This window comes from Barbus barbus, assembly GCF_936440315.1.
Source record: "Barbus barbus genome assembly, chromosome: 30".
In the NCBI taxonomy this organism is placed as follows: domain Eukaryota; kingdom Metazoa; phylum Chordata; class Actinopteri; order Cypriniformes; family Cyprinidae; genus Barbus; species Barbus barbus.
In genome coordinates this window covers 10,918,060-10,942,072 of record NC_136758.1, presented here as the reverse complement: position 1 = coordinate 10,942,072, position 24,013 = coordinate 10,918,060, and the positions used below count along the sequence as shown (strand labels likewise).

Here is a 24,013-nt window from a genome sequence, read left to right as displayed (position 1 = left end):
CATTATTATAATACACTGAATGTTATCGTCTGTTGATCACACCTTATTTTAAGGTCCAATTCTTGCTATTAAAAGGTTAGTTCACCCAAAAATGAACATTCTGTCATTAATTACTCACCCTCATGTTGTTTCAAACCCATGAGACCTCCATTCATCTTTGGAACACAAATTAAGATATTTTTGATGAAATCTGAGAGCTCTCAGTGTTACAACTCTGCCCGGGAGCACGGAGACACGGAGACACGGAGACCAGGAGACGAGGAATTCACAAACACGAGAATCTTTAATCCAACTAGGAGCATGGGAGGCACAGGAAACACATCACGGACAGGGAAGACAATTCAACGACCGACAAAACTAACTGAAAGGACTGGGGCTTATAAACACAGGATAACGAGGGACCTAAGGAGACACACCTGGGATCAAATTAACAATTAACATGAGGGAGAAACTGGGTCACAGAACACATGGGGAGCAAAACACAACAAAAACAGGTCCAAGATCCTGACATATCGCCCCCCTCCCGGAAGGTGCGTCCTCGCACCATAGAAACATCCAAAGGGGAGGGGCGGGTGGGAACTTGGGAGGCGGCTCAGGAGGAGGGCGGATACCCGGGAGGGGGCCGGCAGACAGAGACCAAGGCGGTGACGAAGGAGGGAGGAGCCAGGGAAGAGACAGGAGAGACCCGGAGCAGGAGGCGCTCAGCTGGACCCAGGCCACAGCCGTGACGATGGCCCACGGTGGAGCCGACGGAGGGAGGAGCCATGGAGGAGGGATGGCCGCCGACTCCAGGGGGCCGAGCAACGGCGGCGGAGCAGGTGGTGGAGGAGCCCGAGGCGGAGACGGAGAGCCAACGAGCCAGGGTGATGCCGAGGATCCGGGGGGACAGGGTGGAGCCGAGGGCTCTGGTGACCGAGGTGGAGGCGGAGACCCGGAGATCCGCGGCGGAGCCGGAGCGACTGAGGACCAAGGTGGAGCTGGAGGGAGGAAGGAGCCCAACGGAGCCGGTGGGACGGAGCGACGAGGCGCAGCCAGAGGAGAGGAGTCCAGAGGCGATGGTGGGTCGACGCCCGACCAAGGCGGAGCCGGAGGGACGAGGGAGCCCGGTGGAGCTGGTGGATCGAGGAGTGACGGTGGAGGCGAGGGAGCTAGGAGCCGAGGTGGAGCCACTGGGTCTACGGACCGAGGCAGAGTCCGGGCCTCGGAGGCTGGAGGCGGAGGTAAGGGATACTCCAGCCCCGGCAACGCTGGAGGATGGCAGACCCACGGGGCTCGCACCGTACCGATAGAGGGCTGAGGGCGAGCGCGGTGGAGGAGGCAGGAGTGGGTGGGAGGGTGGGGATCTTCGAGGAGCAGGCACTGGAGGGCACGTGCGTGGAGCCGGCACTGGAGGGTACGTGCGTGGAGCCGGCACTGGAGGGCGCTCGGGAAGAGCTGAGCTGGACGGGACCAGTGGAGACGCAGGAGAGCTGGGCGGGACCAGCGGAGACGCAGGAGAGCTGGGCGGGACCAGCGGAGACGCAGGAGAGCTGGGCGGGACCAGCGGGAACTCAGGAGGGCTGGACGGAACCAGCGGGAACTCAGGACGGCTGGGCGGAACCAGCGGGACTTCAGGACGGCTGGGCGGAACCAGCGGGACTTCAGGACGGCTGGGCGGAACCAGCGGGACTTCAGGACGGCTGGGCGGAACCAGCGGGACTTCAGGAGGGCTGGAGGGAGCCGGCACGGGAGGGCACGTGCGTGGAGCCGGCACTGGAAAGTCGGACGCCCCCTCTCTGTCCAGCAGTCCCAGATTTGTCCTCAGCTCACCCTCAGCCGCAGTGCAGGGGGCGGAGCTCCACTCCGCGCTCACACCGTCCACGGCTTGCTCCCTCGTGATGAACACTGACGCCGGCTCTCGCACCTGGTCTGACGGGTTGGGCTCTACTTCCGGGACGATCATCCGCTCAGTCGCTCGGCTTCGCGCTGGCTCGCAGATCGCGGCGGGAAATGGCTCTCCGTCATCGGTGGGCTCGGGCTGGTGCTCCGCACCGTGGGGAGATGGTGGGCTGGGCTCTGGGTCTGGAGTGGTTCTGGCGAGATCATCCTCTGAGGAGACTGTGAGAGGCGATCCGTTTCTCACCAGAATCCACTCCACATAAGCGGCGAAATCCTCTCGAGGACCATCTTCGGACGACAGCGCTCTGCACGCGGTGTTCAGGCTTCCATGATAGAAAGAGCAGAGCACGTCGTCCGGGTAGCTGGTGGCGTTAGCTAACATGAGGAACAGTCTTGTATGGTCCTCGAGAGATCGGTCCCCCTGCTCCAGCAGGAGGAGGAGGAATTCGGGCCAGACATAGGGATCCATGGGTCACAACGGAAAGAAAAACACTGGGTAAAACGGAAAACAAAACGGAAGGTAAACGTAGAGGTATCTGTATTTGGTCGGTCGTTCTGTTACAACTCTGCCCGGGAGCACGGAGACACGGAGACCAGGAGACGAGGAATTCACAAACACAAGAATCTTTAATCCAACTAGGAGCATGGGAGGCACAGGAAACACATCACGGACAGGGAAGACAATTCAACGACCGACAAAACTAACTGAAAGGACTGGGGCTTATAAACACAGGATAACGAGGGACCTAAGGAGACACACCTGGGATCAAATTAACAATTAACATGAGGGAGAAACTGGGTCACAGAACACATGGGGAGCAAAACACAACAAAAACAGGTCCAAGATCCTGACACTCAGACCCTCCATAGACTGCAATCACGATCATGGTCTAGAAACTTAGCAAGGAGATCGGTAAAATAGTCCATGTGACATCAGGGGTTCAACTGTAAGTTTACGAAGCTACGAGAATACTTTTGTATGCAAAGAAAACAAAAATAACGACTTTATTCAAGAGTTCGTCTCCTCTATGTCAGGGTAGCACCATTTTGGAGAATATCTGCTGGACGGAAACTGCCTACGCTCAAATAGGGTGACGCGGAGGAGACAAATTTGAATAAAGTCGGGTTTTTTTTTCTTTTGTGCACAAAAAGTATTCTTGTAGCTTCGTAAAATTACGGTTGAACCCCTGATGTCACATGGATTATTTTACCAATCTTCTTGCTATGTTTCTGGACCTTGATCGTGTAAGGACCCTTGCTGTCTATGGACAGTCTGAGAGCTCTCAGATTTAATAAAAAATACTTAATTTGTGTTCCGAAGATGAACCAAGGTCTCACGGGTTTGGAACGACATGAGGGTGAGTAATTAATGACAGAATTTTCATTTTGGGGTGAACTATCCTTTTAAGAAACCATTAACTATGGCTTTTGCCTCAATAAACTACTAATTTGGTGCTTATTAATAGTTAGTAAGGTAGTTAAGGTATTGGGATTAGGGATGTGGAATATGGTAATGCAGAATACGTGCTTTATAAGTACAAATAAACAGCCAATATGTTATTAACAGGCATGCTAATAAGCAGGTAGATAATAGTGAGAATTGGTCCCTATACTGAAGTGTTTCTGGTCTGTTAGTGTGAAATATAGTTATCGTTCTTGTTGTGAACCAACCTAGATGTTCAAGTACCTCTTAATTTGTCCCTTAAATTATATTAAAGTGGATTTTCTTTAAAAATAACCCTAGGGTGGGACTATTTGTGTGATCAGCAAATGACAGACAGGAGTGTTCTGGAAACCTGTTTCAATGCCACCAGTGGAGCAGAAATCACGCTTTACATTCAAGTCATGACACATCACAACAATTTCAGCTCAGCACATTCATGTAACGTGTAAAAAAATTCAACATGACTCAGACTATTAGACTAAAAAAAATTAAATGATATAATGATTTTCTTCTTGAAATGTCTCATTCTTGATCTTGGTATTCAAGATGTCTCCAATAATTAGTGAAATAGATTAATAAGATAAAATTAAACAGTACAAAGGCCAACTGTGGCTGTTCTTAGGGCGTTGCAACTGGGAAAACTGCACCAGGCCCCATACTTTAAGGGGGCCCCGCATCCTCTACCCATCCCATGCCAGGAATTACCCTGATCCTAACCAGGAGCAACAAGTGTCCAGTCATGTTGTTTTTTTTTTTTTGTCCACACAAAAATGCTCTGGCAATCACAACTAGGTATACACGATACCGATAAGTTGATGAGTATATCTACCGATACCGATAAGTGATAAACATTTCAAATATTTTGTATATAAATATTTTAAACATTTAATTAAACATTAAAAACTAATGCAAAATAGAGTAAATAAGCTTGAACAATTAAATATCCAATATTTATTACCGATAAACTTTAAAATCTCTAATATTGGCCAATAGGGCTGTGCAAATAATTAAATGCTATGATCATACGCATCTCGTCCGTAAAGCTGGTTCTGTGATTAGTAGTAAATCTCCATCACGTGCTTTCAGATGGAGTGGCATTTAATACACAGAGCCATAATTCACTGACAAGCTACGCAATATCGCGTTCATTATTGCCAATGTATCGCCTGTGCCTCGCCTTCCATAATCATCGCATTCAATTATTTGCACAGCCCTATTGACCTATAACCAGTCATAAACAAAAAGAACTTATCTATGGATCAGACTGTTACAAATTACCGATTTTAACACCTCTGATTAGCCACTGCATTCATAACATGTCTGTGCACGGTTATAATGAGTAAACTACTAGATTTCCTATTTGAGAAGAAGCCAGCAAGACGCCTCATGAAATAAATGGTACCTTCATGCGAGATCAAATGACTCATCAAATACACTTGGCTTTTTCGCAGAATTTATTCAGGATGCCATCGTCCTGGCAAACATTCCTGCTATAATAGAAATGCTGACAGGCTCCCTATTGCTCTTCCTCTGGGACAGTGGTGAGCAGTGGTACTCACCTCCAACTTCCACTTGGCCAGCAACTCCTCCCTGGTCCTCTTGCTAATGTAATAAGGGTCACCGGCCTGGAAGGTTACTCTGGGCATGGGTCTTTGACGGAGGCTGATTTCCCAGCCCACTCCCCCACGGAGCCTCCCTCGAGCTCCCTGTTTAAAGGGACAAAAGCAAAAAAAAAAGGAAAAGAAAAAATTAACGACTTTTTCTCTCTCTGTTTTAGTATGCTTATCTATCTATGCGATCCAAAATGAAGGAAGGAAGTAGGTGGATTGTCTGCGAATGATTTTGGAGCGTTTTGCGAATGGGCTGGTGGGGGACTTTCAAACTAAGGGTACTCATCAGTACGGAGAGGGTTCGAGCGGCCCGACGGCTGGTAGAGAGCAGGGACCCTTGTTTTTAAGCAGAGGACCAAGTGTATTTGATATTTCACCATTAGGGTACCATTTCTTTCATAATCAAGTGGCTGGAAAAACAGGTTCCATGTCATCATCCTAGGAATTTTCTTTGGAGATCTTGAGCAATTAACGGAAAGGTTGAATTTTCACAGACGGAAACACACAAACGCACACACATATATCACAGACAGGCGCACAACAGGAAGACAGTTTTACCTCATTCTTTGCAGAGTCCCCACCCTCGTCCTCCTTGTGCTCCACGTCTAGAGGGAAACAGCCACAAGAACAAGCGATTACCTGAAATGTTTCTGACAGTCCGGATTTGTCGCAATGGAAATCTGTCTTCATCAATCTGCAGTATAATGCCTCAATTATATTTTTGCATCAACAGAAAATTTCACAAGGCTTTTATATGGAAGAGTAAGCGTAAAATAGCTTTGAGCCAAAATAAACTATTCTCATTTGTGTGCAAAGTTTTTTACTTGTAAAAGAGTTTAAATAAAGAGCTGAGAAGCCAAAAGCAGCAGGACGACAGACCGTTTTTAGCTTGAGGGCTTTGTGTTACTAAATTAAAGTCTTGGAGAACTTTAGAAACTGAGTATTAATGTCAGTCAGTCACTACCTAAAAGACTTGTTGGGCTGCTAAATATGTGCTGTGAATACTGCCACAGGGCAATATTTACTTACACAGAGCATGAATGTATCTTTGTGTGTGGCACCAAAATATTACCATGTTTTTTCAAGCATCATATTACTAGAGCCAGATGTTCTATGTGTACTATAATTGGCTGGATTGAACAGTTTAAATAATGCATTTGTGAATCTCTCAAAAGCTGTCATAAAAATCTACATGGTAACAAAAGTGTGAAGATTTGTGAATCAACACGTACATAACAAAAAAAAATGTTGTAAATACCATGTCTGTTTATGAACTGTGCTTTGCATGTCACATTTTTGAATAAGACAGTAGGTTTCAGTTTTGTGAATCATAATTAGCATAACAGATTTTTTATTTTTTTTTACTTTCTGTATGACTGCAGCTATAACCTTAAAGTGTTGTTTCTAAATGTTAAGAGAAAGAAGACAATTTCACCAAGTATCAGTTCATGCACATTTTTTTTTCAAATATCTTATTGAATTTTGAGTAAATATTGTATAAAATGAGTGATCATTCATATGGAATTATATCGGCTGACCGGGCTCTAGACATTAGTATCGAAATCAGCCATTGAAAATCCAATATCGGTCAACCACTGCTTTTAATATCAATTACATCAAAGAATAGCAGTAATTCCAAAAGCATGAAATCAAAAATTATCCTCTGCGCTACACACAAACTAAAGCATTCTCTGCAGGCTCCAATCAGAACACAGAAATGCAGGACATCATGAATACTAGCAACACTGAAACAACCACTTTGACTCATTATCATAGCAGATTTGACATCTCTGACATACAGTGTTTTTGCAGCGGGGAAGCCCCCATCGTCTCTGGCCGTTGTTTTGTGTCTCACACTTTTTATAATGGTACAGGCAGAAGTGTTTTTCAGATGCTGTGTCAAGTTAAAAATAGCCTGCTCTAGTCCACTGTGCTGTTTTTGAATCCAAAATTGAGAACAACCCTTAGAAACATGTTCAGTCAGGGGCCAAATTGGCTGATGTAAGAATAGTACCCCATTTTCATTCAAAAAACACAAAGGAAATGTAAAACAAAATGGCAGCAGATTCAACTATTAACTAGTCAGTCTGAAAAGTAATAAAGTAATACCATGCAATCTGCTGTACAAAGAAAAAAAATCAGTAACTTACTACTATTTTGGAATAACTTCCCCAACACTCATACTTTCTCCGTACTCATCTAACGCCATTCATCTTGCGCACATTCCACAGCGCCACAATGAATCCTCCCGAAATTCTTGAAACGTTCTGACTCCTTTTTTGCCCTGGTATTGATTTATACTCCTGACGTCTCCACATACAAAAGGATGTAGTTCATGCCTAAACAGCTTTGTCTTGGCTGGGTTCAGCAGGTTAGGTCGAGGTTAGCCAGAGGCTACGATTACCAGTGACCTGAAACATTAGCAGGGCTATCATGATGATTCATGATTCAGGAGTACTGAGACTCCCTTCTAACTTTGGGCTGAGGAAGACAATATTACTGAGAGCCAAACAAAGCTTTCTAAAAGCACACCCACAATTCCACTACTGCATCAATAAAACATGGCCCCTCATAAGCCTTTCGAAGATACATTCCTGTTCAAGTGAAAAAGCAGCTACAGATTCACTAATTTACTTTAGTACTGTATAGAGCATCTGATAGAATAGTTTATTTCTTAAAACCTTTTAGCTTGAAGCCTAACATTAGCATGATATTCAGATCAAAAGTAACATTCGCCATCACAAACTTTCCCACATCAAAGCGTTCTGAGAGGTAAAAAAAGATTAGCTTGAACTCTGCAAGTTAGAAATATGAGAAATTAAAGAGACATCTTTTTATGTTCATTTGCTAAATGTCAGTTCCTAAACTGTCACTGCAATCCCAGTGGTGATGTGAATCATGAAACATTTAGCTTTCAAATAAAAGATTTGTGTAAACATACTGTTTCAGCAATGACAACTTCCTCCTCAGTGCATCTACTGACTGTAAGCTGCAAAAATGGTCCGCTGCAAAACCGACAAGCATTCTTTTAGTTTAAACAGTAGAACACAGTGCAAACAAGGCCAAGGTCAAGGGTTTGATTCTGAGGGAATGAACTGAATCACGTCAGGAAAAGTGACTCAATAAACAGCCCTACTACCAAATGCATAAATGTAAATTACTAACATTTTAAGTACACTTTAGCAAAAAAGTTAAATGTTTAAAATAAAGTAAAATAAAAAAATTGAAAAAATGTTTCAGACGGTATCAAGTTAAAAATACCCTGTTTCAAAATATATTTTAACAAATATTTATATATTTATTTATTTATTTAGGATTTACTTATTTTCTAACTTATAGATATATATGCTGCAAAATAGATAAATAATACACTTATGAAGTTTTGTATTTTTTGGAATTAAAACCTGTTCACACTGACATAAATATTGAGATCAGTGCGATAAACATTTTACTTTGAATGAACGTCTGCTAATGTATTTGTTCAGACCAACACAAACATTTGCACACTGTCAATGCAACAATAAAATAAAAACATAAATAAATAAAACAATTCAAATAAAATAATAAAAAATGTAAACTGCCTGTAAAATGACTAGTTATTTATTAAACTGCATTTTGAGAGCACTTTTCTGATATATACCTACAGCACAAAGGCATGAAAGAACCTTAAATGAATGCATGAAAGAATCCTAATTACCTCGTTTTGAGAATCTTTAAATAAATTCATATAAATAGATCTGTGGGATTTAGACCAGGCTTACAGGCAATCTGTCACGGGATATTCATGACGTCTCTATACTGATAAGAAGCCAAAAGAAGTAGACAGCACCCATTTTAATAACCCACTAGCCTAAGGAAAGTCTGTTTGAAGTCTATCAAAGCTCCATCACCCAGCCACATCACAACACTTGAGTGTCGAGAGGCCGTGGGCAAAACCTGAGAGCTTGTTTTCTTCACAAGAGCCATCAAAAGCCTGCCAGTGAAGTACCACACACACCCAGCCAAAACAAAAGGCCTTGACCCACGAGTCCACTTCACATTTATAGCATGTGCAAATCCTCTCTCGACGCACCTTTCTGTCTCTTCCTCTTTTCTCAGTCGCTCGAGGGGAATAAGCAACCCTGTCTGTATGGTGAGGAAGGGGTTCATTCCCGCTGAGACTGCCAAGGTCACTGGGTTTGTGAGCGTGGTTGGCACGCTGTGCCCATCGAGCCTCCGGCGGGCCAGTTTGAGCACATGCCAGCCAGCGTGTTCAGAGCGTTCATTTCCCCTTCACTGGACTGAAATCCGTCCTGTGCCCTCTAGGTAGAGGTATGAAAAAGACAGGTACTGCCGGATTTGCCCATTCTCTGTCAATCAAAGCAAGATTGATCTTTCTGACTCACTATACAGAGTTCACGGTTCAATAAAATCTTTAGTGGGATTGAATTAATGATTGACGTACAGCTTCTAGGTGTGATTATCGTTTAGCGCTTAGTATTGATTAGCGTTAGTGGCGGGTTAATGAAGTCTGGAAAACAGTGGTAGTGACTAGTGCAAATAAATCTCATTTGCGGTTAAATATGTAGCTGGTTATGCAGCCTACCAATAATATTAAGGCGTCCAATAGGGCTCGTTGTCAATGTACGTTTCATAATTTGGGTATATTACAGTTGCAATCTCCATTTTGCTTACAAATAAATTTGCTTATATGTCTTTCTCTGTCACTTATTCTCTGTAAGTTACAGAGAGTCTTTAAAAAATCTTAATAAAAAAATAGGCCATTTAAAGTTTAATTGCTATTAATGTAAACAATATTAAACCAACATAACTAAAACCTTTATATATAAAACTTTAAACTAATATATATTTTTAATTGCACTATATATGTATATATATACATAGTATATATATATAAAGATAATTATTAATATATATTTATAATTGTATTATTTAGATCATTGTATTTTAATGCTATTAATTTAAAATAAAATATTAAAACAACATAAAAAACTATATATATATATATATATATATATATATATATATATATATACTTTTTTTATAAATACATTTTTATAAATATTAATACATATTTTTAATTGTATTATTTATATAATTGTGCATATCTGTATATTACACATACATACATATAATACATATACTTTATATACTGTATATACTGCATATACTTCATTAAATGTATTAAATATTATTTGTTCACTTTTTCAGTCTTTTGTATTTTTTACTTATTCATTTTTTTACTAATAATTATTACACTTCTGCATCTACACTTTGCCACGTGGACTGTTGGATAATTGTCTGCTGTGAAGTTCACACTAATGAGAGCCTGACAAAAGGCTGCATCAAGAACAGATAACGGCCACAAAGGTGTAGCTTGTGAACACACTTCTGAAACCTAAACTGACAACTGTGCCACCCTGTGGGGCAGTCCCTGAGCCCGCAAGCCCTCATCAAGTGTGTCATTTGGAACATGTGTGGGCAAAACTGCCTTTAAAGGGATAGTTCACCCAAAAATTTAAATTTGCTATATATTTACTCAACCTCAGGCCATCCAAGACGTAACTGACTTTTTTCTTAAATAAAACAATAAAGAAGATTTTTAGCTCAAACCACGGTCGCTGTCTTTAAGTCACTCCGACTGAAAATGAGCCAATAAACCAGATTTTCCCAACTCATTCAGTGCTCCTTCAACAGTACGCTGAACTTAAAAAAACAGTTCTGACTACGCTTTTGCACTTTTGCTGGCATTGAGATATGCTCTGCATTTGTCATATAATTACAACTATGCAGTGTTTTAAAGCACATAACGCTTATTTTAGGTTTGAAAAACTAAATAAAAGTGATACATCTGTCATATAGTGTTTTCGTGGCTGCTGGGTGTCACGTGACGCATCACCATGGAAACAATAAAGAGAAACATTCTAAAATAAAAGGTCGCCTTTAAAAAACTCACCCTGGGGAGTCAGCTAGAATATTTTAAACTCACCAGTGAAAGGGTTAATAACTCACCCTCATGTTGCTCCAAACCCGTAAGACCTTCGCTCATCTTCAGAACACAAATTAAGATATTTTTAATGAAATCCGAGAGCTTTCTGATCCTGCATAGACAGCGATGCAACTGACACGTTCAAGACCCAGAAAGGTAGGTTGTGGTTCAACCTGAATTTTTTGTGCACAAAGAAAACTAAAATAACGACTTTATTCAACAATTGTAGCATCATAACATTACGGTTGAACCACTGATGTCACATGGACAATTTTAGGGATGTCCTTACTAACTTTCTGGGCCTTGAATGTGTCAGTTGCGTTGCTGTCTATGCAGGGTCAGAAAGCTCTCGGATTTCATCAAAATATCTTAATTTGTGTTCAGAAGATGAACAAAGGTCTTACGGGAGCAACATGAGATTTTTTATTTTTGGGTGAACCATCCCTTTAACATGATGACCCCATTGAATCAGGTGTAAATACACCTTTACAGCTATCACAGTTTATATGTAAAGGACTCTTATTTTGACATGGTTTTGCTCCGTTGTTTTTGTCCTCATCGCCTGAGTTAAGTTCCTGTTTTCTCTGTTACCAGTACCACTGTCTCTAGCTGGTCATGATTATTGATTACATTCCCACCAGTGCCTTGTACTCCTCATTATACTGTGTATTTAATTCTTCCTCAGATTGCTCACATTGTCAGCTATTGTTTAAATACATGTCTTTAGCTTATTTTTGTAAATAAATGCTCCACTGCACTGAGATCCACCTCTCCTCATCTTTGACTGAGCCACACTGTGACAATAACATTGTTAGCAGTCCTAGCAAACACCACATACTTTGATTATTTGGTATATGGTGTTTTACTGGATTTCCAAAGCATTATAAATGGACTGTCTAGACTATTTTACATAGGTCTACAAGTTGGAGTCTTTCACCATAAAGTGGGTTAAGGGAGACTGATGTAGGATCAGTGTGTAAGTGCCCTGGGCATTGTGCCATGCACCTGGCACGGCCCCCACTGAGAGAGTGGCCACAACACAGACCTGCTGTCTCTCTGTGCCCTGCACCCAATCAAGGCAGGCTGCCAGGAGAGACACGGCTCTGTCTACCCAGCCTTCACTTACTGCTCTCATCAAGGTCAATACCTGACCCCTGAGAGAGAGGTCTGATAATTAGCATCATACTGGAGCGCTATTCAGTGCTATTCAGGAGCATCTCAGAAACACTGATGAACCTGTCGTGCCACTGCAAAAAATAAATACATTTTAGCTGAGCTTGTGAATTGTAATAAGTGATGAAATTAAAAAAAAGGTGCTGTGTGATAATATACTGACAGCTAATAGTCAACAAAGCTTTCTATTGCAGGCTTTTGTGGCAGAACACAAACCAAACATACAACGCAACAGTTTAATTCACAAACAAATCACTTGATTTGTTTTTAGGAATCATTCAAATGATTTTCTGAATCAGACTGAATCAATGAGAACACTCACTCACTTTTTTAAAGCAATGCCAAACATTAATAGTTCATCTCATAACCTTTTCCTAGTTAACACATGAATGATATGCTTTCGAAAAAATAATGTTAAAATAAAAACATTATTTAAACATAAACAATGCTAAAGGTAATATAAAATAATGGTAAATAATGTTAATAAAAATAAAATAATAGTCACGTGTAATTACTAGGTTCAGCATGCCGCTCTGATCGGTTTCAATCAGGTTTGAAGGTTCTGATAAAAAATTGACAATAATATAAAAAAATAAACATTGCACAAAATCTATTAATTTAATTGCATTTGTTAACTTTTGCGGCACTATTAATAATTGAAACCTTTGAATTTTTTATTTATTTGAATAAGTTCTGTACTAGTTATGTTTCAATATAAAAATTAAAAAATAAAAATAAAAAGCTTAAATTTGTAGACATAGTGAAACTTAACCCAAACAAAAAAATATTGAAAATATGGATATGTGGCAGGGGGGGTTGGTGCCCCCTTTGGGAAAACAAAATCCTGTATGAAACGCTACTGGAGAGAGAATCTTGCCAAATCGCTCTGTACACGGTGTGTGGGAGGCTGGTGTCTTTTGTTTGCAAATTTGATTTTTTTTGGGAGCATAATTACCCTGATTTACATATTAATGTACTCATTTAACAATAATTATTTGTCCTTCAAGTCAATAGTACCAGCAAAGCCTCCAAAACCATTTGACAATCCCACTTGTTTAGTGATTAAATACTGCATTTTTTTGTTTTTACCCTCATGATGACAGGTTCTTGGCCTCAGGCCCACGAGTGGCTCAGTGAGCAGACAGCTGTGAAACATGATGCTAAGGAAGGTTGAGCATAACTCACATTTAGTTGGCCGCTCCAGTTTCCGTCTCCCTCGTTTCTTGCGAGGCAGAGTTGGCAGTGTCTCCTGGGAGTCCTGGGATGGGCTTAGGCTTGAATCAGAGGCCGACTCGGCCCGACAGCCTGATTGGCGTGGGAGCCCGTTTTGCACAGCACTCTTGTCCAGCGTGGAGTGGCGACCTTCGCATGATTTGTTCTCATGCCTCTCAACATCTCCATTCTGGGACTGCAAAGACGACTGGAGCTCCACCCCTTTGTGGTGCTTAGCCACGCCCACCAGCTGATCCACTGGCCCGTAACCCTCCACCTGCAGCAGAAAATTACATAATCGGATTGGATGGTCATTCATCTATAACCTATTATTAATCAGAAGCTCTGATAAACAATAGCAACTCCCTAAGGCACAATAGATTCAATATTTTAATTAAATTTGCCCTCCAACACACAATAAACCAAATTTACCATAACAATCCTCTTTTTATGATTATAAGCTTCATTACTGTACCAATGTCAACACGACAACAAACAAATAGCCCAAAAACCAGAACTCGATATTTTTTAATAAAAATACACTTCACTTACTCACTGAGAAATATGCACCAGAAGGGAAAAATGTATAAATAAATACAGAAACAAATATTTATTTTCCCCTCAACTACATACATAGTGTAATATTTAATATTTTTAAATTTTTAAAGTATCAAATAATCAGATGTCATTCTACAACCGGCCTGACGTCTTTAGAAAACGGTAATTAATTTGACTCACTCAAATCTTTAAATTGATTCATTAAAAGCATCATTCATTCATGAATCAGACACGGTTTGCGCTTTGCATGCAGCCAGTTGTTGTTGTCCTAGGTTGTTCCGGGTTTTTTCTGTGAAGCTGTAGATAGCCAGTGCGAACAGTGCAGGAAACGCTAAAACCTTATTTTGAGAATTTTATCATCCTGTAACATCGCTCTAACAAGGTAGAGGAAGAGGATTTTAATAAAACTGTCATTAAAACACCCCCTCTTTTAATATAACCTACATTTCCAGAAGGGTTCCTCATAATAACAGCCATATACCTTTACTTACTTCAAAATGGTTATGAATCACAGAGCACAAATGAAAGAGGAAGACCTAATTTGCAGTATAAAGTCAAATCTTTCATTTGCAGTCTAGGCCCTGTCTTTCGTCTGCTGCTCTGCTCAGTATAAGGCCATTTCCTATGTCCTTTTGTTGACATCTAAACTACCAATCTGAACCATCTAATCTAATCTGAAACTAGACACGGAAGCTCTTCCTACATATTAAGTGAAATGTGAGTACAATGTTTCTATGCATCTGTCTACAAGGATACACAAAAATAGCACAATAACAAGCTACTTCTAATACTACTGCAGTATGGCATGGAGAGTAGAGCTTTAAAGCTTTGTAAACTACACAATTATCATAAAAGTGCCACTTTTCAAATCCTCTGAAGTATTTGCTTTGTCTGCCTTCATGAGAAGAAATTATGTCAGATTCGCAAAAAAAAAAAAAAAAATTATTTTGGGTCAGATTTTTTCTATAAATCAAATGACCCGGTTTACAAACCAACATAAAAGTGTTGCAGTGTTGTAGTGTGAATTAGTTATCATTCCTATATTTATGTTTTTATTTTAATTTACGTTTTTAGTCATTTCGTTATGTGCTTTTGTCTTTTTATTCGTGTTTTATATGTACTGCATATTTCTACTTCAAAGGGTTTTTAAAATATTTTTCTTATATTTTTCTTCTTGTCAGCTTGTTTTTAATTTTTCATGTTTTTCATATATATATACATATATATATATATATAGTATATACAGTATATATATATATATATATATATATATAATATTCAGATATTTTCCTGTTTATTTCTATCTGTGTCAGTGGCCTTACAGCATAATTTTGTGTAATATTGTGGTGAAATATTTTTTTTACAATTAAAATAACTGTTTTCTCCTTTAATATGTTTTAAAATACATTTTATTCCTGTGATGTTAAAGCTGAATTTTCAGCATACATCACTCCAGTCTTCAGCGTTACATGATCCTTCAGAAACATTTTTTAATATAATCAATGTTGAAAACAATTTTTCATGTGGAAACAAGTATATTAAGCAGGTTTTAAAAAATATTAAAGACGTTAAAAAGAACAACATCTATTTGAAAAAGAAATATTTTCTATTTTAGATGTCTTTCCTGTCTATTTTGATCAATTGAATGCATCCTTGATCAATGAAACGTTTACTTTCTTACAGAAACTGTTTTGAATGGTAGTGTGTATACAATAATAAAAATGCCATCAAGCCACCTCAACTACACAAAGGCTCTGTGCAGTATGTCTATACATCCTGCACAGTCATTAATCTACAACCTCGAAATATATAGCTCATCGGATCCAACCGCCTGCTTAGCATGTGCATGGGAAGCCAGACTGACACGAGAGGCTGGCAATACAGAGACAAACAGACTGGGAGCCCGCAGAGAGTTAAACCACCAATCTGACAGTGGCATTTCTCTTTAAAGGAGCAGCTGCCGCTTTGCCTTCGGGATGTCAAAGCCATTCTCATGAAAGAGAGATCGAAAAGTGATCTGACACAACACAACCATTACTCTACTCTTGTGAGAGGAAACACATAATCTCCCAAACAGCTGCTGGATTTTTCGTTCTCAATCAGGAGCGTTTGTGTCGTGATGATGACAGAAGATTTAAAACAGTCAAGTTGTTCAACGGCATACCTTTGATGATCTAACTTGTCATAGCACGACTCTGGGTGACTCTGGAAAATTTGACTAAAAACAGGGTTACAGGGTTGAGCCGCCCACAAATGTTGGATTCTGGGTTTCTACTTTCTTAGTGTTTATTCTGTCCGTTTGCTTCATTTTTCATTCAACATTACAGAGGGGAGGTGGTATGGGAGGAATGTTGTCCATTTGTCTGAAAAAGAGTCAGTTGGTGCTGTGAGAAAAATGTTTTTAAGACCCCTGAAGTCTCTTTAAGATGTACATACAGTACAAAGTATTACTGTCTATTAGTGCGACTATTACTGCTGCTTATAGTTACTATTAGGGATTTGAACAAACCATTAACTCTGAGAATTAAACACAACTATTCACACACAGATGTGATACGATACTTGAGGAGAAGTATATCATTTTGTAGTCATTTATGGACTTATTTATGGACTTATCTGATGGACAATAAAATGAGGGGGAATTCCATATTTAAGAGCCAATCAAGGGACCAAAATATAATTCAGATGGGCCCTTGGGATAGAAAGCAGCGCTCCAGAAAAAAAAAAAAAAAAAAGTCAGTAGGGAAACAAATCAGATTTGTGAGCAAATCTCAGAGCGGTTGTGTGAACTGGATAAAATGATTCATTGAGAAGATCTGACTCAAAAGAAAGATTACTTCCTGAACAGGACATCATTTCTTCTCATGAAATATTTAGTGTAAACTTTCTCCAATTTGACATTTGCATTCTAGTAATCTCAACATTTGTGCCATAAATATTACTCTGTTTTGTAAGAATATTTCTGTCTGTTTTTTCACAAATTTCTACAGAGATGATGTCTAACGAACCGCATATGGATGCACACAATGTTTTCTCAACTGTCAGTTCTGGCAAATAGACTTTACATTTTTGTTACACACACACACAAATCTTTTTATTTATTTATTTATTTCAGTCTAGGGCCTTGGTAAGCATTAAAGGAATAGTTTGCCCAAAAATTAAAAGTCTGTCATTTACACAAACCTGTATGATGTCCTTTCTTCTGTGGAACATAAAAGAAGATAGTTTGAAGAATGTTGGTAACCAAACAGTTTTGGCGCCCACTGACTTCCACTGTATAGTCCAAAAAAAAAAACACTGATTTTTTTTTCAAAGTATTTTCTTTTATGCTCCACAAAAGGCAGAAAGTCATACAGGTTTGGAACAACATGAGGGTGAGTAATTGATGACAGGATTGTCATTTTTGCAAGAATTATCCCTTTAAGAACAATATCAGGCACATAGCAACCACCCACCTCACCCAAGCTTTACAATGGCATGTTTTGTATGGAAAATGCATGCCCTTAAGTCCAACCTAATAAGAAATGCCCGGAAAACCATGAAACAATGGCACTGGCTTTAGTCCAGTAATCAAAACAATGTGGTTTGCTTTGATATTAGCACCTTCCTTATGTGACCTAGAAACAAATCCCCCCATGTGTAAATGCTGCACTAAAGTTTGGAAATAAGGATAAAAGGGGGTTGTTTTCAAGTCCAATTTCCGTGTCTAAAAACAGCACTGTGGAAAACAATGCTACTACCATTCAAGATGAAAAATAGAGCAGAATTTCAAAGTTCCGGTCATCACTCTTGACGTCACTTAGAGCCTCGTCTTCCCCAGACGGCTTCACAATTCTAGGACATTTCAGCGAGGCAGTCAAACATAGAGTGCTAACAAAGTCCTCCACATCAGCAGTCAGCACCTCTATGAGAGATGACTCAAACATTATTCTATCTGTCTTCACATGGCTTACATTTCACAGAGTAAGACATCACTCTCCTCACAGGAATGGGATAGGAGGATAATACAATCAGAAAGTCCTCAGGGGAAGGCAGGAGAGGATGTGGGGCAACCGAACATCCACATGCCCTGACATGCCCTCTCTGGATTAATTATGCAAGAGCAGGGATTATTTAAAAAAAACAGGAATACTGACTCTGGAGAAGGGGGACGTGTACCAGGGAATGGACAGGAAAACAACTCACTTACTCCCTACATTCACTCCCTAAAATTTACAGGGCCCAGGACAAAAGTTTTATGACTTCTCTCTAGGGCCCAGTGTGTAGGCTAATCTATATAGGACTTCAGTGGGATCACATGACCCGGGATAACATTTTCCGATTGGCCCCTACCTAACAATGGCCCTGAGCGGTTTGTCAGGAAGGTGCAAAACAAGCAAGAACACAAACACTGAAGCTCACTATGCACTGTACGACTTTTTAAATGTATGACAGATTATAAAGTGTGATCTGAAAGAGATAGATAAGGCAGATGTGTGTAGAGTTTCATACCAATCTTTACGATAAATTGTAGTCACAATTCATCGTTGAAAAAGCCGGTCGCACACTTTATGAAAAGCACTGGATGCGTCAATTTGTATTCAAGTTCTCAAATTCATGGATAGACAAGGCTGTGCGATGTGTACAATAGAGCACGCCAGATTGTACGATAAATTGTAGCCAAGACATACAGCCACAATTCAGTGTTGACAAAGCCGGTCGCACAATTTACGAAAAGCATTGGACGTGTCATTTTGTACTTGCATTCTCAAGTTCAAGACGCCAGCCCAAAACTGTGAATCCACTCACCATACAGTTAAACGTTTACTTCAGATGTGATGTGTTCAGTGTTTCATGCCAGACTGTACGATATATTGTCATCAAAACATCCAGCCATGATTCAGGGTTGACAAAGTCGGTCGCACACTTGACGAAAAGCACTGGACGCATCAGGGCCTGTTTACACCCGGTCACTTCATGTGTTTTCTCTGATCGGATAGCTGACATCTGATTTTTTAAAACGGTTCCATTTACACTTGGCCACATTAATCTGTCTACGCAAAATGGATATAAATCCAATCTTCAATTCCCAAACTATATGCTAATTTCAATCAACGAAAGCAACATATATGCACTGCATTTTTTTCATTATCAGCTAATTTCAAGATCAAAGATCGCAGCAGCGCTGGAAAAATAAGCTAGTCTTACTACTTTTAATGAAGATGATTGAGTGTTGAGCATCTGCGACTTACTTTCAGTTTCATTTGTGAGAGTTTGCGCAAAGGCTTGCTGAAGAGATACTCAGCTACTCATCCGCGGATCCGCCTTTCACAACGAAAGGCATTTACACCTGGTCTTTTCACGATCTGATAGCTATCCAATTAGTGAAAACGCATGAAGTGTCCAGGTGTAAACAGGCCCTCATTCAGTACTAACATTCTCAAGTTCAAGATGCAAGTCCAAAACAGTGAATCTAATCAGCATACAGGCAAAAGTTCACTTCAAGAATGAACAAAGATGTGGCGCCTGTGAGTTTGCTGTTTGTGCAGTCTATATTATGATATTTCTCTAAATGAAACATGGTAGCACTTTATTTTTCAGTCCTGTTCCATATGTATATACTATGTACTTACTACAGTGATTTCAATAACTGGGTTATAACTAGGTACTAATCCTGAACCGATCACTAAACCTAATCATAACCCATGTAGTTACCTTATATAACAGTACCTAAGAGGTAAGTACATTGTACGTACATGCAAGTACACATACTGTAAAATAAAGCGCAACTATATTCATACCACAAAAAGACAAACGCATTACTGAAAAATGCACAATATGCAATCATCCAGCATAGGGTGAAGTCAGTATGTACATTAACAATGATTTGGGACAAAATATGACGTAATTTAGTGGACTGTGTCTATTTTGAATAGCCAGGGTTTGTACATTCATAGAAAACCCTTTCTGATCCCAGAAATTTGTCTCAGACAGCAAGATTGTGGCCAAAATTGCTATCCACACCAAACTTGTCAACACAATGCTGAGGTGTTATTGGAGGTCCCCAGTGGATTTTAGTTCTTTGCCATGGGGTTGTTAGGATTTTGCTAGGAACAAGTCAAGAGATCACGTTCAAGATCATGCTCAGGTCTCACCTTCAAGTCTATAGTAGTCTTTGTCTGTTTGGTTGTCCACCAGGTGCAAATCTCAAGTTTGATCAGTTTTAAAAAATGTGTCTGGTGCCCCCATGTCATTACCAGCAACCACATGTTTGCCTGTTTACCCGTTCCCTACCACTGCCAAGACTAGCGCCTGGTGGATAAATGAAAATAAACCGAATCCCAAGGGAAGTTGGGTGTTCTGTGGTTTGGTTGAGTGTTGAGAGCTCAGTCTCTAGGATACTCACAGGGAGGTGCTTGCGTTTGCGGCCAGGCCGTCCAACCTTGCGGACAGGAGTGCAGAGAGAAGGCATCTCGTCAGTAATCACGGTGTCCATTCTAGAGCTCTCATTCTAAACAGACAAAAATTAACATCAATTAACCATTATTGCTTAACCAGAGTCCTTACTGGCTCATATTCAAGCTCTCAGGCATTTGGCCATTTTGAGATCAATGGATAATAAAGAAAAAAAACTTTTTGAATATATATTTAAAAAAAACTACTATGTTATTGGCTGATAATGAGAATTTTTAAAATGTGCAATAATTGGATATCTTTGGCTATTAACGATTATTGGATATTTACACTGCAGTTCAAAAGTGTTTGGTGTTGATAGATTTTTTTATGGTTTTTATCCTCTTTTAAGTCTTTTACACTCACCAAGGCTGCATTTATTTGATCAAAAATACAGTACGAGCAGTATTATCGTAAAATATTATTACAGATTTAAACACTGTTTATATTATTACACTTAAAAAATGTTTTCTATTGGAATTTTTTCCTGTGATACAAAGCTGAATTTTCAGCATCATTACTCCAGGCTTCAGTGTCACATGATCCTTCAGAAATCCTTGATGAATAAAACTATAAAAAAAAAAAAAGCCTGATCCCAAATTTTTGAACAGTAGTATATTTGTGCTTTCTCTGTTTTTACATTTAGATTACATTTGCTAATATCTAATGCTGAGTTAAATTTAATCTTTAGAAACACTAATAATTTAATAACACTGGTAAATGCAATCTAGTGAATTTCAAAATCTAATAAATCTCTATAATGTTGTAACGCCTAAATTCCCTTTAAAATGACAGATTCTTACAACAAATTTAGTTATTTTCAATGCATTTAAACAAAACAGAAGAGTTTAATATTGGTTTTCAGTTATCAGCCATAACATGAAAATAATTATCAGTTTATCAATATTGGACAGAATTTTAAAATCAGTTCACCCTTAATTTTTACAGTATGTATTCTTAACCTTTACACACCAAAATATTTCAGTACACACACCAAGACTTAAATTCGTCGAACGAGATTTTTAAATATCACTTTTCACACCAAGGTTATTTAGCTAATGAGAAAAGCCAGTGTTTGAATGGCATCGTCCTTTTAGCCGAGCTAAAGTGTGGGGTGATACTGGCGTCGAGAGATCCCGAACTCTCTGGGCTCTCTCCTGACACAGTTACAAAGACATTCAGTGGTTCATTCTCTCCCCTCATTCACTTTCTCTTTGTTTAACACAACCGTGTCTTCCCTCCTCAACAATAGCCACTCTTCGTCCAGCCAAGCACCTAGGGTGGACGGGAGAGAAAAGATGATCCTAATGTAGCCACTGCAGCAGATTCAGGGCTGGGATGAATCAAACCACCGGCTCTAAATCAGAATGCTAATGAGGATGCTGTCCCCATCTGCCATGACTACTGAGAAGTCCAGCATGGCCAAAATTGGCGGGACACCACTGGAATTTCTTATTATTAATGCATAATGACCCTGATATGAAGCAGAGTACAAATAGCATCTCAAGTTACCTAAAAATGTACAATTCATTTCAAATCAACTTTTTTGTGTGTGTAAATATATTAAAATATATTTAGATTTAAAATATGATGCATATTTATATTTTATTATTTTAAAAAATATATCTATTTACTTAAAATCAGAATTCTGGAGAGTTGGCGTTGCTCTTTTCCTGTGACGGTCTTTCCACATATTTTATGACTAAAAAAACCCTCACACAATGTTCTCATTATGATACAAAAAAACAAAACAAAATGTTTAAACAAACAAAAACAAAGGGTGTGCACGGAAATCGACGTTGCCTTGTGTGAACTCAATAACACCGTCTGCATCTTTGCTCTATTTCTGTCGGCAGCCGGTTATTTAAGGCAAGAACTGTTGCCAAGCAACAGGACTACGAGCGTAGCGAGGGTCCATGGGTGCAGGGGTGGGGAAGAATGAATTCCCCTGTAAATCAGGCAAACGGCAGCCTCTCCTACACAAGCCAACACCCACGTCACTAAACGCTCGTACGAAACAGAGCACACACTATCTCTGATAACAATTCACTCATGTTTACTAATCATGTTCACCGGAGCCTCTACGCTGACACTCGATAGCCCCTGCCGTGGATGTGAATCATGTCAAATTAAAATGATATACTGAATGGAATATTGTAATGATGGATTTGAGGGGAGCGTTAAAGGGACAGTTCACCTAAAAATGGTATTCTGTGGAACATGAAAGATATTTTGAGAAATGTGTTTTAATTTTGGAAGCCGCCAAAACTGTTTGGTTCTGTTTGGTCTTTTAATGTTCCACAGAAGAAAGAAGTCACCTCAAGTCACCTAATTTTCATGCAAGAAAACGAATGAATATGAGTTCTTCTGGAAAGCAAACACTTTTAAAAGTAATCTATCTTATATAGGGAAACACATTAAACATTTTGTCATTTTTCCATGGCGTTTTTATTTGTGACCTTTTCAGCAAAGGAATAGAAATCATTAACAAATGAGAGGACACATCACCTCAACTCTAAACAATTCACTTAAAAAATGATTTGCCCTGTTTATTTATTTGCACTATAAGATACAATTTTGGTTGGCCGCAGTGGTAAGAAGAAAAATTGTTGATCACGCAAAAACGACAGCTTTAAGACCAAGCTGGAGTAGCTGCCAACCGGCTCCATCAGCAGATGAATGAAACGAAGACATAACCGGTAAAAAGTTCTGTTTATCACTTGCTCCTACAGGCTGAATGTTATACAGCGTAATTACCATAATTACTAGATGACAACCTGGACGTTCTTTACCATAATTATTAGACAGCAACCGGGACGGTCTTTACCGTAATTACTAGACAACAACCTGGACGTTCTTTACCATAATTACTAGATGACAACCAGGACGGTCTTTACCGTAATTACTAGACAACAACCGGGACGTTCTTTACCGTAATTACTAGATGACAACCAGGACGTTCTTTACCGTAATTACTAGACGACAACCGGAACGTTCTTTACTGTAATTACTAGATGACAACCAGGAAGGTCTTTACCACAATTACTAGACGACAACCTGGACATTCTTTACCGTAATTACTAGACAACAACTGGAACGTTCTTTACCGTAATTACTAGATGACAACCAGGACGTTCTTTACCGTAATTACTAGACGACAACCTGGACGTCCTTTACCATAATTACTAATGACAACCAGGACGGTCTTTACCGTAATTACTAGACAACAACCGGAACGTTCTTTACCGTAATTACTAGATGACAACCAGGACGTTCTTTACCGTAATTACTAGACGACAACCTGGACGTCCTTTACCGTAATTACTAATGACAACCAGGACGGTCTTTACCGTAATTACTAGATGACAACCTGGACGTTCTTTACCATAATTACTAGATGACAACCAGGACGGTCTTTACCGTAATTACTAGACAACAACCGGAACGTTCTTTACCGTAATTACTAGATGACAACCAGGACGGTCTTTACCGTAATTACTAGACAACAACCGGGACGTTCTTTTCCATAATTACTAGATGACAACCAGGATGTTCTTTACCGTAATTACTAGACGACAACCTGGACTTTCTTTACCGTAATAACTAGACGACAACCTGGAAGTTCTTTACCGTGATTACTAGACGACAACCTGGATGTTCTTTACCGTAATTACTAGACAACAACCTGGACGTTCTTTACCGTAATTACTAGACGAC

The 24,013-nt window shown here is 39.7% G+C and overlaps 2 protein-coding genes across 2 annotated transcripts in view; both read right to left on the bottom strand.

Moving 5' to 3' along the window:
• The window catches only part of LOC306850608 (dihydropyrimidinase-related protein 5-like), a 618,334-nt gene that overhangs the window by 48,665 nt on the left and 545,656 nt on the right, over positions 1–24,013 (bottom strand). The window lies entirely within an intron of this gene.
• The window catches only part of LOC306850606 (DNA (cytosine-5)-methyltransferase 3A-like), a 56,755-nt gene that overhangs the window by 29,113 nt on the left and 3,629 nt on the right, over positions 1–24,013 (bottom strand). The window contains exons 3-6 of the mRNA XM_079386318.1: positions 20,250–20,354; positions 13,280–13,583; positions 5,491–5,537; positions 4,882–5,028 (exon numbers count right to left, since the gene is read on the bottom strand). Coding sequence (XP_079242444.1) covers positions 4,882–5,028; positions 5,491–5,537; positions 13,280–13,583; positions 20,250–20,354 — 603 coding nt within the window. The remainder of the gene's footprint in view (positions 1–4,881; positions 5,029–5,490; positions 5,538–13,279; positions 13,584–20,249; positions 20,355–24,013) is intronic.